At 41.9% G+C, this 21,458-nt stretch overlaps 1 protein-coding gene across 6 annotated transcripts in view; it reads right to left on the bottom strand.

Moving 5' to 3' along the window:
- Positions 1-21,458, bottom strand: part of Ctnna2 (catenin alpha 2) — a 1,144,108-nt gene that overhangs the window by 779,509 nt on the left and 343,141 nt on the right. For all 6 annotated transcript variants that reach the window (XM_042273493.2, XM_042273492.2, XM_076566967.1 and 3 more), the window contains 2 exons: positions 14,750-14,869; positions 11,884-12,150 (listed from right to left, as the gene is read on the bottom strand). In XM_042273493.2, the coding sequence (XP_042129427.1) occupies positions 11,884-12,150; positions 14,750-14,869 (387 nt within the window). The remainder of the gene's footprint in view (positions 1-11,883; positions 12,151-14,749; positions 14,870-21,458) is intronic.

Here is a 21,458-nt window from a genome sequence, read left to right on the forward strand (position 1 = left end):
CTATCCCCAGGGGACTAGGGCGGCAGAGAGCCCGCACCTAGCTAAGAGGCTCACTTGGCAGGTCATTTCACAAACTGGGGAGACGGTCTGGCAAACGACCGCCTTTCACACCCCCTTTACATGGTGGCCTAACTTACATCCAGATCTCTGCCAGTTAGCAGCAGGGTCAGAGGAATGGGACATCCCTACCACTGACCCCATGAACCCCAGAGCACCAGACGTCTGTCAGGATGGTAAGGGAACTTGCAAATGTAGTGACGGGAGATACGGATGTGGCCACCCTGAAGCCAGGGCAGCCCTGTCACAACTATCCTTCTACGTCTGCCCCCGGGATGGTAGGGACAGAAAGCTGATTAGCCAATGTGGGGGTTATGAAAGTTACTTCTGTAAAGCATGGGGATGTGAAACAACTGGCAATACCTATTGGAAGCCTTCATCCACTTGGGACCTCATTAGGGTAAAAAGGACTACCCAAGGGGAAAGCCGCACATGGCGCCCACTCACCCGAGCACATTGTTGGGGTTTCCCAGGCGAGCTTAGTACATACTGGGAGGGGGAGGGCCCCTGTATAAACTTCACCTGCAACCCCCTAAACATATCCTTTACTCAGAAAGGAAGGGGGATGGCACAAGATTGGATTAAAGGAAAAACATGGGGACTTAGATTTTTCATGACAGGACAGGACCAGGGATTTACCTTTATGATTAAACTTAAAATTGAGGAGCCCTCCGCCTCTATAGGCCCCAACCAGGTTCTCTCTGACCAAAAGCGCCCCTCTTTACCTGCTCCAGCACCCCCGAGGGCTACCACCCGACCCAATTCGGCCATTCGCCCAAGCACGGCTCCGAACGCCGCTGTAACCCCAGTCACCCTCCAACCACCCAGACCCGGTACGGGAGACCGGTTATTGAATCTTATAGAGGGCGCTTACTCAGCCCTCAATGTTACTAGCCCAAATCGGACTCAGGAGTGCTGGTTATGCCTAGTTCCCGCACCTCCCTATTATGAGGGGGTGGCCGTAGTCGGAAGCTTCACCAATTCTTCTTCACCCCCATCAGGATGTGCCTCGACACCTCAGCATAAGCTCACAATCTCCGAGGTGTCAGGACAAGGACTATGTCTGGGGACAGTACCCTACACCCATCAACACCTGTGTAATTGCACCCAGGTACTTGTTCCAGGACTCCATTATCTCGTGGCCCCCAACGGAACTTACTGGGCCTGTAGCACTGGGCTTACACCATGCCTCTCCCCCTCAATACTAGCTAACACGGCCGATTATTGTGTGCTCATAGAACTGTACCCCAGGATAGTCTACCATACACCTGAAGATATCTATGCCCGATATGAAATAGGGGTCCCCCGTATAAAAAGAGAGCCAGTCTCACTAACCCTGGCCTTAATACTAGGTGGATTAACTATGGGAGGAATCGCCACCGGAATAGGCACAGGTACCACTGCCCTCATGGAAACCAACCAGTTCAGACAACTCCAGGTTGCCATGCATACCGATATCCAGGCACTGGAGGAATCCGTGAGTGCCTTGGAAAAGTCACTCACCTCCCTGTCTGAGGTAGTTCTGCAGAACCGGAGGGGATTAGACCTCCTCTTCCTGCAGGAAGGGGGGTTATGTGTTGCCCTTAAAGAAGAATGTTGCTTCTATGCGGATCATACTGGGGTAGTGAGAGATAGCATGGCTAAGTTAAGAAAGAGACTAGAACAAAGACAAAAACTCTTTAAAGAACAGCAGGGGTGGTTTGAAGGATGGTTCGGAAGGTCCCCCTGGCTCACCACCCTCATCTCCACCCTTATAGGGCCCCTTCTGATTTTATTGCTCCTCCTGACGCTCGGGCCCTGCATCCTAAACAGACTTGTCCAATTTATCAGGGAACGTGTTTCTATAGTTCAGACCTTGGTATTGACCCAACAATACCAACGACTCAACCAGGTGGAAATGGAGCCACATCCCTATTCTTCCCCATGAATGGAGGATTCCATTCCCTGAGATAAGAAAATGGGGGAATGAAAGACCCCAGCATACTAGCTTAGCCTAACACCATTCCAAGTAAGGTCTGAAAAGCGCGGGGTGTCTACGGCCGGCCTCCTGGCCCCAGAAAAGGGTACTAAAGGTCAGAAAAACAGCTTGGACCCAGACAGCAGGCGTGTCAAGCTCGGGGAAAAACCACGAGCTGCCCTGAGTTTGAACCCGGCCTCATTTGAATCATCCAATCAGAACCCTGTAAACCATGAGCTGCCCTGAGCTTGAACCCGCCCCCCTCGTGCTCCTGCTGCCCGACCCTATAAAAACCCTCTGCTCCAGCCCGTGGGCGCGCCAGTCTCTTGAGCTTCTTGAGGGACTGTGTTGCCCCGGGTACCCGTGTTCCTGAATAAAGCCTCTTGCTGTTTGCATCTGACTTGTGGTCTCCTGTGATCTCTGGGCGAGGGTCTCTCCAGAGGGAAGACTGCCTTCGGGGGTCTTTCACCTGTAATCTCAAAGATGGTAATATGGGAAATAGGTAGGTCCCTGGAGTTCAGGGCTCAGTTAGCATGAACTACTTGCTAAAGCTCCAGGCTAATGAAAGACTTTGTCCCAAACAAAAAAAATGAGAAGGTGGCTGAGAATCAACACTGGAAGCTATCCTCTATTCTCCACATGTATGCATGTATACCAAGACAGGCATGCATGAACATTCCACACACTCAAACATGCATGGACAAACGTGTGTGTGTGTGTGTGTGTGTGTGTGTGTGTGTGTGTGTGTGTGTGTGTGTATCTTCACCCTCTCTGCCGCATAGGAAAGTAAACACTTCTGTCATAACTTATGCTGAGGTGGATAAATCCTTAAAAGAAAAATCATTCAGAAGCAAGGTGAGAGGAGTCTGCCTCCCACAGCATAGCTTTTGGATTGTGGGTGATTGTACCTGGTGAGGGGGTCTAATGGAGAAAAGGCAGGGAAGAGGATTGTCTAATAAACTTGGTCGTCTGTGTCCCACAGCCTCCCTCTGCTCCATCCAGGTTTCCATGAGAGGCTCTCCATTCAGAGCTACACCAGTCTTAACTACTATTCCATGGCTCTAGACACTTACAGAAAGTATTAAGTACTTATATTTCATAATACTTATGTACAAAGCACATCAAACACTTTCTGAGGTGAGTTCACAATGAGGGAGTATAGACACTTGCATCTCTGGGATTTGGACTTAAATCATGGTCTATATTGATAAGGATAAAAAGTACCACTGTAGTGTTTGGCCACCAGATGTCAGTGTACGATAAAGAATGCTAGAACATTGTTTAACTACATAGGATGTAGTGATTAAGGAGGAGCAGATAGATTGAGAAGCACTTCACCTAGAGAAGGCAAGTGACTGAAAATTGCAGAATCCTGCAGTAAGTTATTCATACTAGGTTTTCTTATTGTTTTTATTTATTTGTTTGGTTCTTTTTTTTCCCGATGTTACGTAAGAACCAGATTTGATGGCACATACCTGTAACCCCAGCACACAGAAGGTTCAAAGGAATGGGAATCCTATCTGGGGTTATAGAGTGAGGCTCTATCTCAATCAAATATGGAAACAATTTCTTTTAAAGATAAGTTGAAAGAGCACACCAGCACATTGAAGAAGCTCAAAACAACAGCTTAGCCTAAACTAGAAAATCACAGATGTGGAATTTGTTATCAATTTTTAAATCATAGATCTGCATACATTTTTAGCCATTTGATAACAGTCCAAGGTTAAGGGGACTTGGTCTTGCAGAACACCTTAGTTCATATCCCTGCACCTACATTAGGCTGCTCACAAACACCTCTAAATCCTGCTCCAGGGAATTCAATCCACTCTTCTGCCTTCTGTGTGCTCCTAAATGCAACACATACATGCATGTGCGTGCATACAGACACACACAAATAACTAAATATTTTCTTTTCAAAGTTTATTCTTAACCTTTGTTTATAGCTTATGATCATTTCTTTAAGGAATCCATCCACTACTCCACCCTTCCTTCACCACACTGCACACGCGTGCGCACATACACACATACACACACAATTTAATAGCACATAATTCACCCAAATGCATACAATACATTAATGCTCTGCAGTAACTAACTCTACTAAGTAAGCATTTTCTCTTTTATGAACTGTACATCTTTGATGTTATATCTCATTTCTACCCTGTTCACTCTCTGTGAAAGATCTAAGCTATCTTACAGCTAAACTTTACACTAAGACTGAAGCACAAAATATGACACCTCAGTACCTGTGATTACACAGTTATCTAGAGCTTGGAGTAAGTCGCCAGGCTCCTGAATCCAAGGCCTGCATTTGCCCCAGGGTCCCAGAGTTCTTATGATACCCATTCATTTTGATAGACAGAGATCAGAGAGTGTGATTAAAAGCTATTGATAGATGTAATAAAGAAAAGCAGGTGTGGGAAGGGCAACAATGCATGTGTTGAATATTGGCACTACTCAGAGAGAAAATCCTTCACCCTGCTGTCTAGGTAAAGTTAGGTCAGGGGCTCACATCTATTACCTCAAAGATCTCTGATGAAGGATCCTAAAGATGCTAAGACTTTTTGAGTAGTGCAATAAACCCCCTATTCCATTGTTTTGCAGACTGGATAGATGTTCCTATGGATGCTCCAGTCCCTCAAAGAGCCAGGAGCCAAAGCTCTGGCTAGCTTAGGAATTCTCAAAGGCATGTACCAGGAACAGTAAATTGTCCTAATGTAGGGCATGGTCCTAGGTTTGTTTACTGGCTTTCATTATTATGCATTTGTCCTCTACTTTTCTAATTGCTTTCAAACAGTTATAGCTTGCATTTCCCTCATGAATACATTTATAGTATTTAGATAGGACCTTCTGTTCTCCTCTCTCTTCATTCTTATGTAGATTAATTAGAATGAAACTAATTAAGGATCTTCACCACTTAATGTGGGGTTTCCCAGATGTTGTCCCCAGAATGATCTCAAAGGAGATATGTAGTGTGGAAGCCTCCTAGTGCAGAAAAAACTTGGTAGCTATGACAAATGAAGGGATATAACCAAGAAGGGACTGGAGAAGGAGCTTATTGTAAAAGTTCTTATCTCTATGGAAATCCATTCATCTTTCCTTGTGGTTGCAGAAAACCAAAATCCAGAGATTCTGAGAATCCCTGATCTGTCCAGAGCTTTGGTTCACAGCTTAGGGGGACCAGAGTGCCCATATGACATCCACTTGGTCTTTGGAACAATGGAAAAGAGGATTCCTTCATTACTCAAAAAGATCTTAACTTCTTCAGACTCTTTCAACAGAAATCATTGAGGTCATGTATCTGAACCCCTGACCTAACTTACCTAAAGAGAATTTCCATTCGCTACTGAAACTACCTTCTAACTCCAGGTCTCCAAAATCTAGTCTGGAGTTGAGAATAGTCATAGACATCCAGAACTCTCTTCTCTGTGTTCTGTAAGGGCACATTCCTTAAATGAGCTTCTGCAATTGAAACCCTGTACTGAACCACATTTTTTTAGGATGGGGCTAGATAACAATCATGAGCACTGAAGAAGCCTAGAGAGGGGATATCCTTTGGTCAGTGACTACTACAGCACAATAATGCTCCCTGCTCACCCACCTACCCACCCACCCAAGTGACAGTAGCAGCATTATGGCCCAGGGACCTGGTTCTTTTCAGGCATAGCTGCTTTTATCTTCCTGGTCTGTGTCTGTCGCTGATGCTTAATCCCAAGCACTCATATCCATTGAACAACAAGGCAGAAACACTAATTACAGTTTAATCAAGAATAAAAAAAAACATACTGAAAAAACACAAAAATAAAATGGAGAAGGAAAATCTAAAGGAGTAAAAATGGGTGTGAAAAACCAAGGACAACTTGTATGGACTTGGGATGTTTAGGTAACTGTTCAGGTCTATGTGACTGAGAATACATTGTCTCAATTCTCCACTGCAGACTTACAAGGCACAGCAGTAGTAAAAACAAAGCAAGATGCTGCATGGTCAGTACCACAGTGTCCCTTCTCCCCAAGTGGAAGCATTAAAACTCTTGAAAGGCATGCACATAGATTTCATGAGTGAAGATAGTGTTGGAAGCAATTTGGAACAGTGTCACAGGCTGGGAGGGGCCAGAGCAGAGGTGGTATACTGAAGCTTTGGGCTGTCAGGGGACATGGGAAGGGCCCAGAACCTATGGAACAAGCTTTGAAAGTGAAAGAAAAGAAATGGCAGGTGACAGAATGCAGCCAAAACAAACAACAAACAAAACCCAAAAAACAATCACAGGTTCATTTTTGTGTAGGCATGGAACACACAGCATGGAACAAGAAAAGAAGAAATGAAGCATGTCAGAATGAGAGATTACCCATCAGACAAATGGAAAACAAAGTCATGGCAAAAGCTAAGCATAGGGGAGGTCAATGACGCACTCACGATTTTATTTAAAATAGTAAATATTTAAATATGTGAGTGACTGATTTCATTCATAAAGTTCACGTGTGTTTGCAGATGTGAGTGTAGCTGCCTGTGGAGGCCAGAAGGTGTTAGATCTTCTGGAGCTGGGGTTACAGCAGTGGCAAGTCATGTAACATGGGGGCTGAGAATGGAATTCGGGTCTTCTGCAAGAACAGCAACCACTCTTAACTGCTGGGCCATGTCTCTGGCCCCTTTTACTTTAAGTAATTTGGTTATTTGACAGTTTCGTTTGAGGTGGGATGGTGATGTATCCTAGCACTAGGGAGGCTGAAGCAGGAGGGCTGTGAGGTTATGGTCAACCAATGTCACATAATGACTTAAAGGCCAATGTAGAAAAAAAAAAACATATTTTTAAAGAGAGAAATAGTTTTGTATTTTAAATATGAATTTAAATCCATACTTAAATTTATGAATTCATGAAAATAAAATTCATGAATAGCATCAATGTCCATGTTCACAGTGATAACCTCTATAGATAAGGTGTTAAAGGATAAAGTTTCCCAAAGTATATTCATTTCATTTATTTACACAAAAGAATTACATAAAAACATCTGGAGTATTCTCTTCCACTCTCCTTTTTTTAAAGTGAGATCTCACTCTGGCTGACCTGGAAATTGAGCCATTCCGCTGTAACAGGCATGAGCATGGTCAACTTAATAAAAAATCCTGCATTACCTTCTAAGGTTATCTCCACTCTCACAAGTTTCCCAGCAATCAAAGCTGATCTTGTAATTTGACTTACACATGAGAAGTCATTACTTGTGAAAAATAATCTGCCCAGAATTCCTCAGTGGACACTGTCACAGGACTGAATTAACTTCCCCCAGTTCCCACGATCGAAACCTTGATGATTTTCCCATTGATCAGCAATCATTTTACTTTTGTGGCCACATGATTAGAGGCTCTCTTGGCAATTCCTAATTGTTACAATACTGGTTTTGGACCCTTGATTATTTTTCTCTGTCAATCACTGCATTGATTTTTTTCTTTTCTTTTCTTTTTTTTAATATATATAAGCAGGCTCGGTGGTGACAGAAGACAGGTGGCCAAGCACTGAGCCCTAATTCTAACCTCCTTACAAACCAATCCTATGGTTTTTAAACAGATGGAGGTAAAAAATATCAACTTCCCCTGATTCTGAGTAACTATAAAGTTTGTGTGTGTGTGTGTGCTCATGGATGAGCATGCATGTGTGTGTGTGCATATGTGCAGGCCAGGGGACAACATCTGGTATCTTCTTCAGTCATTCTCTACCTTTCCATTTTTTTGTTTTTGAATTTTTGAGATAGGGTCTTCGCTCAACATGGAGGCCCCTGAATTAGCTGGACCAGGTAGTCAGTAAGCTCTAAGACTCTTCCTGTGTCTACCCACAACTCCATCAATAGCGCTGAGGCTCCAGGTGTACATTGTTGGTCTAGTCTCTTTACATGGATACTGGCCTTTGAATTCAGCTCCTCATGCTGGCACAATAAGCAGTTGACTGACTAAAATGGTTCCCCAGACCTAACTATAAGACTTTAAGGCACATCTCCATCCACTCTCCCATGAAAGTTAAAATGGACATTCATAACTACTAGTACAGATTGCCTCTCTAATTCAAATTTAAGACAAGAGAAATATGGACTGGGAAACTCTGTCTTGTATTCACACAGTTCTTCTCACTTCAGCATTGCAGAGATGTAACTTCGACTATTTCGATTTGACTATTTAAACTGTCACTGCATTCAACAGCCAATGGGTCATTTATCAACATGGTTTATTACCAGGAAAGTCAGTAACAGGGCATTAGAGTTTTTCCACTGAGTGAAATGCCATGGTTTAAGTGTCTGTGGTATGATTTGGATAAGTGTCCTCTAAAGACCATGTGTCTAGGTTTAGAGCCCCACCTGGGGTGCTGATGGGAGCTGGTGGGTATGACCTTGATGGGATATTGGGTCCTTGGTCTCTCCTCTCTCCTTTTCACTTACTTATCATGCTGAGGTGAACATCTTGTTCCATCATGTACTCCTGCCATTCTTTACTGCCTCATCACAGGCCCCAACAAGAATCCAATTAGCCTGGCATTAGAATTTCTGAACATGGAGGCCAAAGCAATCACTCTTTCCTTTTGTAAAATTATTAGTTTTCTTTATCGTCTCTATCTTTATTTATAAGTCCAGAAGAGCATCAGGTCCCCTAGAGCTGGAGTTGTAGGTACTGGTGAGCCACCTGACTTGGGTACTGGGAACTACTAACTTTGGTCATCTGAAAGAAAAGCAAGTACTCCTCACTACTGAGACATTTTGCTTACACCAGACTTTCCTTTTTGGTGGAGATTATTTCAAGTATGTTGTTACAGCTATAAGAGGCTGACTAACACATTCTGCAAACAGCATGGGGTTTTTAGAGAAAGTGCCTATAAATTCTAAATTGATTTCAAGTATGGAATACCTGGAGAATAACAAAGGCCAGACCAACTCTCATCCCATTTATAAGTGTTCCATAAAGAGAAGCAGTCTGTTGATTTTAGTGAAAGAATTTCAAATATTAAGGGATCTAGGTTTATTGACATAAAAAATTACTGAAAATCTACAAGTAATTAGTTATACTGTATTCCTTTAAAATTTAATAGTAACACTGGTACTGACCAGAAAGTTCTGAAAACAACTTTCATTTACCCGGGAGCAGCTGTTAGGCAGACACACAAATGTGGCTGCTGTTCTGGATTGCAGCTCAGACAGCTACACACATAAATTTTTATTAACCTTTGAAAATAAAATGTGAAACATTGGGTCATTGTTACATAATTTTCATTGCTTACAAACAAATAACCACTAATGATAAAGAACTGGTGGGTATGAGTCATTAACATAGTTCAAAGTTGTCTCATTAATGCATAATGTCCTTAGTTAACATTATGATCAATGAAATGAATTAATCCATAACTCATTGAACTAATGAAATTAAATCAACAGATTAATCAGTCTGCTCTACTCATTCTAATTCCCTGGGGCCTTTTGCCCCTAAATAAGAAGGTAACACTGTGGTAAATGAAAGGTGTTAAAGGTTCAAGGTGTGGACATACTTCACAATTTGAATCTTCTTAGATGACCTCAAATTTGATTTTATGAATCTGAAGCCTTTTGCAAAATCACAGTGATGCTTCAAGTGGTGTGCTTGTGGTGAAAGCTGAAGTTGACAATGGTCTGGAACCAGAAGGAAAGAAGGGGACCGGAGCCATCCCACTGCTGGACAGAAGATGGCAGCAGCTGACAGGCCTGCTGTGAGCCAATTCCCTGTTCTCTTCCCACCACTTTTCCCTGCTTACTATTCAATCACAAAAGAAATGATTATGTAACAAAAAGGATGGGATCAAATTTGGCTAAGCAACAAATCCCTTCTTAACTAATTTTTCTTACTGCCCTATTTAAAAAAAATATTTTTGCATTTTAGATTGTGACTTTTTACTGTTTTAAAAGTGAGACATTTTTGTTTTAAGTTAAAGTAGCAATATACCATGTATTAATGTCTGAATGCATCATCTACTCTTTTCCTTCCTAATATATTGTTTTATTCATTTTTCTTATTCCAGAAAGAAAACTTTATCATCACTTTAATGAGCTTGAAAGATCTATCAGCATTTTTTATTGCTCATGCCTGGATGGTACTGAAGGAGTCAATGTCTTCCTGTCCTGTATCACAGAGTTACTCACCACAGAGTGAAGTCTGACCGTCAATAGAGAAAACCTATTCTTTTTTTTGGCACTGCACATCTATATTTGGTGTATTGTAGCACATGTGAGGAAATTAAAATAAGGAACAAAATAAAGTGAACAGCTTTACTGATTTTCATGAAAGTTTTACAAACATTATGTTAAACTTAATTCATTTTGGAAAATTGAGAGCTACCTGCTGAAGTGTTGCACATGGAATTAGATAGTGCTGAGTCCCCATTTCTGTAATAAATTCATTCAATTTATTATTAAATTTGGATTTAATTCTTACATAAAACCTGATAATGGACTGGAGAGATTGGTCAGGAGTTAAAAGCACATGCTGCACTTGTAGAGTACCTAAGTTTGGTTCCCAGCACTCTTGTTGGGTGACCCAAGTGCCTGTAACTCCAGCTTCAGGGGATAGAGCTCCTCTGGCTTCTGTAGTCTCTTACACTCACGTGCACATACTCACACAGAGACACACAAACATATACATAATTAAAAAATAGCCCCTTTTTAAAAATCCAATAAAGTCACTATTTGGTGTGAGTAAATATATATACACTTATGAATATGAGTATATGTATAAGAATGTGTCCATCTACACAGTCACAGAGACTGTTGAATTAAGAGAGAAGAAAAGATCTCAGAGCCTCCAGAATACACAGTATTACAATTATTCCTCAACAATATTCTCCACTTCACACCTTGGGCACACACTGCTTTCCTCAGGATCCTCCCTTCTGACCACTAGCTAATGATTGTTTTCTGCCAAAAGCTCATGTCCACTCCCCTAAGAGCAAGCCTCCATCTTTTTCAACAGCTTCTAACTGACAGAGTTTTTTTTTTTCTCTTGTGAATTCTGCTCTATCCCTTTTTCTACCATTCCCATGTCCACTGTGTAACAAAATACTCATGAATGCAGACCACGGGAATTTCCGAGTCTCCATGTCTTTTTCAGCGTATGAGGATCACAGCCTGGGGGATAAATGACTGCCCAGATGAGCCCATTCATGTCTGATCTTGGAGGTGTGTTTTCATCCTTGGCTGCTGATGACTACACCCTCTCATGCACTTACATGCAAGGCATGGGAAGTCTCCTGGGTCCCCTTCTAGGATATCCCATCAGCAAGAGCAAATGCAGTAGGTAGGTCTTTCATGGGATTTGCACCCAGCACTCCTGAGAGGAGGCATGCAAATAAAGACTAGATTCCCATATAGGGTTTAGGGTAGTAGGGTTTGCTTGTCACTGACTTAAACTGAAGGTATTCAGGGCAATTTCCCACTGAGACAGAGTATAGATGCAATCTAACGCCAGCAGCTTATAACATTTATCCCCTTTGTAATGAAATTGATTACCCAAATGACTTGGAGGTAAGGTATTCCTTCTACCTGGCAGCGATCAGATCTTTTAAACATGGTTGCTACATTCTATAAAGATTAGTCTAGGATGTTCTCCCAATATTTTAGATTTCCAATAACAGCAACACACACCATACAGTTTATCTTCCTGTCAAAAAATTCTGAGAAGAAAATCAATATATAATATTATGTGATTATGTGCCTGTAACTTATGGTGTTCCTTAAATAATGTAAATTATGGTATCATTTTATGCACACATTTGTATACTGTATATATAGTACATAAAAGTGTGTGTGTGTGTGTGTGTGTGTGTTAGGGTAAGTGTACACTCTGTAGGTATCAGCCAGGTGCTTACATCAAACTCATTCAGGGCTGCAGCCAGCTCGCCAATCCCTGTATGGCCTTTGGCTTCATCGGTGGGTGAGGTGGCCTGAGCAGCACTGGAAATTCCAGCTATGGCCTCTTGGACTTGTTTGAATACATAATCTCGGTTGGCTCTGGTAGCAGCAACATCTGGGTGGCGGAGGAAGGCTTGGGAGGCTGTGTATAGCATGGTGGCATTCTTCTTCAGGGCTCCACGGGCAGCAGCCATTTCATCCCTACAGTGAGGGTCCTTCAGCTCCTGTGAAAAAGTGGAACATGCATAAGGCTTGTGTACAAGTGTTTGCAGGGATACTTGCAGCCTCAGGCACATGGACACATTATGGATTTTAGAAACACTCCTTCCCTTCTGCAATTTGTAGCTGCCAGAGTGACTCAAAACTGCTCTTTCTTCATGAAATGTCTAAGTCAGTGGCTGATTTAAAGCCAAGTTTTTTTTAATCAAAATTTTAAAACCAAGTTACTAACCAATCCATCAAGGTGTCTTCTTCCACAAGACCCTGCACCCTTATCCTATCATCAGCGCTCATCGGACATTACTATAATGACTTTGTAAGTATGCATGGCTCCCACATAGTTTCTCTCATAGTGGGTCCTGTCTATCTTGATATTGCTGACTCCTTAATCATCAGCACAGTATCTGCCAGCTCAGAGATATTTAATACACAAATATCACTGAAGGAATGCAAACCCCAGGAGACCACCAAGTGAAGTGGGCTTTCGACATCATAGGATTTGCCCTCAGCAAATGGGAAACCTGAAATCAGTCACCTAGGACCTGTTGACTTCTGTTTAATTACATTTATAAAACAGGAAATCCAACATTATTACTTCATGTATCCATTCCACTTCACTTTCACTTCCAGAAGTTTTCTTTAACTTAACTGTGGCAAGCAAGTTGTTTCTTACAAGTACAAACCATAAGATAAATGTTGACTGAGCCCTTGCCTAGAATGTGTCAGGCCTGATTTTGATTAAGACCATGGGGAAAAGATGAAACAAAATAATGAGGTGCACATGGTAACAATCATAGAGTTGCAGTGACTTTATCAAAAGGAGGCGGAAAATGCCATATGCTGAAAAGTTAGCAATGCATTTTTGAGTGCACTTTATTTCTTTTTGCTAAATTTTACAGTAGAAGTCTGAATTAGTGGGTAATTAAAAAGAAGGCATTTTGGAGAAAAACCTGAGCTGTGTTATTAGATTTCTCATAGGAATGTCCATATCATCAGTGGTCTGATACCAGCTCCTGACCAACAGTCTGCTTCAGTCTCCAGTCTGCTATTTCCCTTCTATCTGATACTTCAGTGTGGATGTTTTAAGCATCTCAAAGCCATGCCTGTAAATACCACATACTGAATTCTAACCCTAATTAGGGCTCTTTCAATCTTCCGCACGCCAATCAAACTACTGCCTTCTACTTATTTGCTTACACCAGAGCTTTGAAGGAAACTCGCTGCTGTCAGTCACGCACTTCTCACCTCTGAAGCAGAGACAGCTTTTCAAAATATATTTCATCCCCTATATCTTTCCCCCACTTTCATTGCTTCTCACTGATGGAGACCACCATTGTCTACTATTGAGTCCACTCACACCCATCTACTGTCTGTTTCTCTTCAACTCTGGTTCTTTTTCAGCAAAATATTGACAATGATGCTAATATGTAAAGCTTAGCCATGGATACTGGACTTGGAACCTGTTTACAATAAGATCTAAATACCCTGTAACAAGACCAGATACCATGGCCTGAATTTCTAACTTCCCTCTCCCCTGCCTTCCTATTGGTTCTCTGCTATCCAAGCACTGGAATGAGTTGTTTCACTGAGAGAAAGCCATCTAGCCACCACCACCTGCTTCCACACACTTAAGAGCAATTACCCACTGGACAGACAGCAAGCAACGAAGATTTATATAGGTAAAACTAAAAATAACTACACAAACGAAAGTCCTGTTTAAGTGGCTGCTCCATACAGGACATTTGTCATTCCAGCATCACTTCAGCCAGGCATAGAGTGGATACTCAACTGCTACTGGGGATAAAACTTTTCTGTTGGTGAAAGATATTATAGTGTTCCTCCAAATGTGAGGAATTCTGGGAGCAGTTGAGAGGACTGGTGGAGACGACAGTAACAGATGCTCCCAAGTACAGAGGTGTTTCTCTGTGGGTTTGCTTGTTTGTGTTTTAAAATATAATGATACTCTTTGGGAACAATGAACTCTTTGGATACTCTTCGGGAATTCCAAAGGCATCCCGCAAACAGCTAAAACTAAGGGATCTAAGTCTCGACAGAGGGGATATGGGGCAGATCCTAGGCCATTCATCACCATTGTTATGGCTGCTTGTCACCAGTGTCCTTTCTTCCCTCTTCTTTCTCTCTCCCACTTGCTCTCCCTCTCACTCTGTCCATGCTTCCTTCTCTTTTATGAACATTTTGCTGCATGCGTGATGGTGCACCCTGTGTATGCATCATCTGGTTTACACAGAACTAAGAGATTCAGTTTGGGAGCAGACCATGACCTCCAAGAGTGTACGGCACCACATCTCAGTCTGCTTTCTTTTCACTTGACCTCAAGCACTGGACAGAAGGTTCAAGTGTGGTGGGACATGAAACCCGTTCTCATCACTGAGAACTGGTAGTCTGTGATCTATTCATAGGCAGTAACCGGACAGTACCCAGGGCACCATGTGGAGGCACTGATGGTCAAAGCAGGACACGGACTTTGTGATAGGTTCTTGGAGCATTAGTCACAAGCAGAGGCAACTGGTCCGTGTTTCAGGCCTACAGAGACGCAGTTGCTTAGACTCAGCCATCCCCAGCAACATCTCCAAACCTTCCCACCTGTTGTCGCCTCGCTGCCACATAGTTCAGTTTCACCATTTCTTTCCCAAACTCTTTAAAGCGGTTTGCAAGATCTTGCTCATTTGTAGCATTCTTGACAGCTTCCAGAGCCTCCTCAACCTGAATTTAAAAAATACACAGCATATTAATTAGAAGATAGTACTTAAATATTAAACATGCTATAAACGGTAACTTGTAAAGAAACCATGAATATGTATTAACATCGAAACAGTAGGCAAAATCATACCTAATAACTACCTATAGTCAAAATAGCATTTTCCCCAAAAAATTTATAGAACAGGGGCCTAAGAGTTGAGTTGAGAGTAAAAAGCACATACTGCTCTCATAGAAAACCTGAGTTTTGTCCCCTGCACACACGCTGGGTAGCTCACAACCACCTATAACTCCTGATTTGCTGGACCTGGCACCTCGGCAGCCACAGGTACCTTAATTCACATGCATGTACTCTGACACATGCATATAAACATAACTAAAATATTTTATGTAAATGAAACTAGAGACTGAATTCCCAAAGCACACACAAAACCTCTCCATGGTGTATTTTACTGAATTATGATTGTGGTAAGGATATAGGATTCCAATATAAAATAGAAACACCAAGGATACACACACATGGGGAAAGGGGTATGGAAATTTAAGACAAATTCTCCTAGCTCTCCTAGGTTGCAGAAACTCCTGGGCAGCTGAAAAATTTGTAAAGACAGAATCTCCAGCCTCTCTTTTCAAGACCACTAAATCCGGGACTCAAGCTGGGTTGCACAGTTTGGCATTGCCATGTCAAGGGGAGACAACACCCATCTGGAAGCAAGTGGAATTCAAATGCTGCTGTCACTTGCAGGTGGCATCCAGCAGAGTGGAGTGGAAGTCGGCAGAACGACCACAGCCATGCCAACCTAATGATGTGTGTGCCTCCAGATTCCCACAGCCTCCCTCAGCCAGGCTTAGCTTAGTCCCATTGGACCTGAACTATCAATTTCACCACAACTGTCTCAAATAATATGTGAAATATTTGGAGGCACCAAAGTTTCCACATCTGTCAAACCACCTGAATTTTAATATGATGTGGACACAACTGGTAATAGTCTCCATGTGATCCCTGTGGACTGGATTAAAATGAAGTGCTGAGAATAGGTGACTATTGGTTGCCTTGTTCTAAACAGGATATCTATATTACACCCCAAGGTCCAGACAACATTGGAGGAGATGGGGGAGAAAGAATGTAAGACATGAAGGATTGGGAGAAGAGCTGTTAAATAACGCTGCCCCCTAAACATGACATGGCTCACAGCATCTGCAGTTACCTGCCCAATGCCAGGTCTACTAATGTTCCTTGAAGAATTGGGGAATGGACTCATGAGGGCTTTCTTCTTCCTGACTGGCGGTCAATGACGGATGGATAAAGGGGAGATGTTTTCTTCAGTTAAATAGGCACTGGTAATTTGGGGTCTCAGATAAATATGCTCCCACAATCTCAAGTGAGTCAGATAAATGCATTAAAAATGATGACATGTAGAAGGGGGAGGCAGTTAGGCATATGAAGTGTTCTCTGTGAGAAGTGTTCACAAGAGAAGCTAACGGAAGTAAATGTGATAAAGTATTTTATATACATTTTATATATAATACCAAAAATTATCAGTAAATATTTAAAAACTTCAAAGAATGATCCATGGAGCCACTGTCTGGTGATATCTTTGTAGAAATCAGCTAAAAACACAGCCCTGAGTGGATAGGACACAGGATAGTATCATTCTCAAAGTCAAAAGGTTTTAAACATGAAAGGGATCTGATTTATTTTGTGTGAACTGAACATCTCCAGCTCCATACATTTTCTTGCAAATGTGATTTCATTCTTGTTCACAGCTGAGTAAAACTCTATTTTGGGCATGAACTAGATTTTCTTTATCTGTCCATCTGGGGATGGACATCTAGACTGCTTCTATATCTTTGCTCTTGTGAACAGTGACACTGTAAACATGAGCATGTATCTCTGTAGGTGTTGTCTTAGAGTCTAGTGGTTATATACCCATGGAATAATCCAGATAGAAAAAGATAAAGAGCCCATATTTTACCTAATATTTGGGGCCTAGATTTAAATTTATAATTATACCTGTATAAATATGTGTATGAAAATTAGTAGGAGATCATGAGAGGAGGAAAAAGTCAAAAGGAGAGTGGGAAGGGGAAACAAGGAAGAATAATGGGATGTTTATGAGATGAATGTACAGAAAAGGTTGGTAAAAAAAGGAGGCTCTGTCAGGACAATGGTAGATGAGAACAAAGGATAATGATACACTGTATGAGTGAGTCATAATGAAATACACTGTCTTGTATACTAAGTAAAAAATAAATTTAAAATATGTGAAAAGACTACTAGTGGGTGTGGAGCCCCATGGGACTAGACTAGGCCCTCTGGATACGGAAGATATTTGTTTGGCTCAAACTGTTTGGGGAGCACTCAGGCAGGGGGATCGGGATCTGTCCCTGGTGCATGGGCAGGCTTTTGGGAGCCCGGTGCCTGTGGTGTGACACCTTGCACAGCCTTGGTGCAGTGGGGAGGGGCTTGGATTTGCCTAGGCTCAGTGTGCTCGGCTCTGCTGACTCCACATGGGAGACCTTGATTTGGGGGATGTGGGGATGTGGGGTGGCTAAGGAGGGAGGGCTGGAGGGTGGGAAGAGGGAGGAGGGGGGATCTGTGGGTGGTATGTAGAGTGAGTAGAAAGTTTCTTAATAAAGAAAAATGAAAAAAAGAAAGGAAAATAACTAAAAAGAAAAGAAAAGAGTCAGATACAGAAGTCCTGGCAAATGCAGGCTTCTGAGAGAGGCATGTGGATTCTAAAAGACTGACATACAGAAAACGTAGATCAGAATGCTAGTAGGCTGAAGGAATTTTATATAGTCAAGTCACAGTATACCTAAACAGGTTGTGTCTTTGTAATCTTGAGATTCAAATGAGCACACATATGTCTGGGGAAAGTAAGGTGTGATCCATTCTGAATTCTGGGACTTCGGTTCTGTTTAAGACACTCTCACACAGGTGGCTGAGGCACAGTGCTTATCAAGTGTCACTAGGTGAGGGACCAACACAGAGCCCATAAGCCAGTGATAACAGATATCAGCAAGCCTGTTATTCCAGAGGTGTGATGGAGCCTTTCAATTCACCCCACAGGCAACCTCATTCAGTAAGGAAAGCTTGGCAGGGGGGAAACCAATTTTCAATAATAATGAATGCATGGCAACCGGGCTTCAGTCTGGAGTCTACAAAAAAAAAAATCACTTTTATCTACAGAAATTCTACATAATCCCCTTCCTAATTATAAACATGTAAAATGGTAATTAAACTCATCAGAGTCACCGGTTTTTTTCCATTCTGTCCAGGCTCTAACAACACACGAGGGAAAGAATGAAATACAGTTGAATGGAGGCCGCTGTGTGGGGTTTTCTTAGGCACTCAAACCAAATTGCATTTTATTGCACTGAATGGCCTGTTTAACATATTGGCATAGGTTAATGAGATGCTCATGCCTTAAATCTATACAATAATGAACCAGCAATGCCTCTCCTTTCTAATAGATTTATAATAATTTAAATTTTGCCATCAATAGCACCATGGAGTGGACATTCTTGGCAGCTGTGATGTCCCTGCTGCTTATGTAAGATGTAAATCGTTTCTTGAGACATTAAAATCTGGTTCCAAGGATAGAAAAGAATAATTATCACAGAGGGTGTTAAATCCAGGAATGGTTTTCTAATACGATACCCCGGGATTCTTACCAGTTGTTAGATAGCCCAATTTAGAATATTTATTTCACTCTGTTATACATAATTTTTCTTATTGTTTTTCTTTGAAGAATCCAGATGCCCTTTAGAATTTATAATAATTATTAAACTTATAATTTAATGAAGTACTTTTGAGGAAAAAAAAGCCACTAATCATGTGGTCTGTTCATGAACAGGTAGATTTAGTCATACTTTGTTTGAATCCTAGAAGGGTCTGGAGTTTCAGCTAGCCAAAGTTTCATGGAGAAGCCCTGCTCAAAACATATACCATATTCCATAAAAATAGAGGAAATGGAATGAAAGTCTGATCTGTGGGTCAGTCCATCAAAGTCAGTGATAGAAGAGATAGGAAGGTAGGTTGATCAAACCATAGATCCATGGATGGGTGGATATATAGTCAGATGATAGGCAGACAGACAGACATGATAGATAGATAGATAGATAGATAGATAGATAGATAGATAGATAGATAGATAGATAGATGATAGATAAATGTGCAGAAGAATTGAAAAAGAAGGCCAGAGACTAGGCATTTTTGTCAAACTCAAAATTAATTTAAAAAACAAGTTTTTATTTTTGAAAAGAGCCAAATTTTGGATGACTATGGAAAGGAAATTGGCTCCTAAGAACCAAATAAATGCCTTATTCTCAAATATTTACTGGCCACTGGGGATCTGAGGATACCAGCTGAGTAAAGGGCAATTCTTATACTGTAGAAGAGATGGGAATACTATCCAAATGCACCTGCCTAGAATTCAGGTGTGGAGAGGGCCATGGATGTGTGATCAAATTGATTTGGATTTGAACCCATATTTTAAAGAAAGATTCCTCTTATCCAGGGATGTCTGCTGGTGAGGGGACCAGGAGGTAGAAAGGAAGCTGCGGAGAGCATACAGGCTTCTTAAGACTCCTCTGGAAAGGCTGGGATATTCATGGCCAGAGAGACCTTTGTACAGGGTACATTGGGAAGGAAATGTACTGTATTGGAAACTAACTTCCAACAGGAGGACATGAAGATACCTAGCAGTAGCTGTCACTCTTCCTCATTAAAGGCCCCCATCATCTGGGGTATCACAGACATCCATTCCTCTCCTACAGCACAGGTCAAAGTGAGAGCATCTAAGCAAAGTATTCCTTGTCCTTCATGGTTGTAATCTGTGCAGAGATGATAGAAAAGACTGAAAGTTCTAGAGAGGGCATTAAAATCTGTTCAGTAATTGGTGTGTTTAGATGTTATTATCAGAGTTTTTCATTTAGAATTCTTCAAGGTCTCCTCTGTGGTTTTATAGCAACCAGGTGGTGTCATTCAGGCATATGATCTGCAATGGAGTTCCAGAACTAATAGGGCATTGAGAAATAATACATCACCAGGCCACATTAAAAAGAGCATAGATAACACTAAGTTACACTGTGTTCTAGTTTTGTTTTTAATTGTGGTGATAAAACACTCTCCCAAACTCACAAGGGTTAATTTTTCCTTGCAAATTACAGTCCATCATCACAGAAAACTAGGGGACGAACTGAAGGCAGAAGAAGCTTGAAACAGACCATAGAGCTACACTGCTTGCTGGCTTGCTTCCATGATCATAGTTAGCTGGATTTCTTATACAGCCCAGGTCTACCTTCCTAGTTTTGGTACTTCCCTCAACGAGCTAGGCCTTCCAGCATTAATTATCAGTCATAAAAATGCACATGGATGGCCAGGCGGTGGTGGCGCATGCCTTTAATCCCAGCACTCGGGAGGCAGAGCCAGGCGGATCTCTGTGAGTTCGAGGCCAGCCTGGGCTACCAAGTGAGTTTCAAGAAAAGGCGCAAAGCTACACAGAGAAACTCTGTCTCGAAACCCCCCCCCCCCAAAAAAAAAATGCACATGGACACATCCACAGGCCAGTCTGAAGGAACCAGTTCTTCACTTGAGGTTTCCCCTTCCAAGATGTGTCAAGTTGACAATCAATATTAGCCACCAGTCCATGTGTGTTGTCAATGTTCCCAAACGATGGGGCATCTGAATTCCATCTGGCCCCCAGGAGTCAACAAGAAATTAAGACTCCCTTAAGAAACTGACCAAGTATTTACTGTTTTATAGTTTATTACTTTATTTTTGAGAAAGAAATTAACTGATAGCCAAGACCTTCGTTTTAGAGAGACTGGATTGGGACTAGAGAGAAAGTGTTTGTTTTCCTGGAGTACATGTGTCTAGATGAGTTTAAGTATAAGACTATCACTCATGCAAACAACGTGACAATATAATCTGATTACATTAACTCAGAGCCTCAGGGAAATTATTGCCCCTCGTCACCATCACTGATTAAAATCTGGGATTTCCTTTAAAATCCTGAAACGGCGAATATCAATGTAGTACACTGACAGTGTCAATTGACTTTATGACATGCCAGGTGTCTGGGTAAGAAATGAGTCCCCAGCAACTTCAGCAGCAGAAGTGATTACTATCACACAGTATTCTCAATAGTGTCTGATGAACAACTGATTAGCTTTGTTCGGCACATCCATTCCTCAAGTGAGTGCTAACTGAGCTTTGGAACTATGTCACCCACTGATTACAACTGCCCTTCTGAATCTGGGGTGGCGGCAGCAGCAGCAGAAGAACCTTTTGGCATTCCTGTGGATCTTTAACATAAACAGGAGGAGAGGACTGTTCTAGAAAAGCACATACAGGCATCTGCATGGGAGAATAGAGGCCTTACTAGGGACAACTCAAATGCCTGTACTTAAAGCCAAAGGATTCCTCAGTAGCCACATACACTACTCTATGGGGCAGCAGAATACTGTGCAATCTCTCAGAGCCTCTAGGACTTCACTAATTTTTAGAAGCTTGCCTGGCATTTGCTCAAAACCACTCAATTTCCCAGTAATTACATATTTGGGTATGAAGCAGAAGATGATGTTGGGT

The sequence above is a fragment of the Peromyscus maniculatus genome, chromosome 3 (genome assembly GCF_049852395.1).
Source record: "Peromyscus maniculatus bairdii isolate BWxNUB_F1_BW_parent chromosome 3, HU_Pman_BW_mat_3.1, whole genome shotgun sequence".
Classification (NCBI taxonomy): domain Eukaryota; kingdom Metazoa; phylum Chordata; class Mammalia; order Rodentia; family Cricetidae; genus Peromyscus; species Peromyscus maniculatus.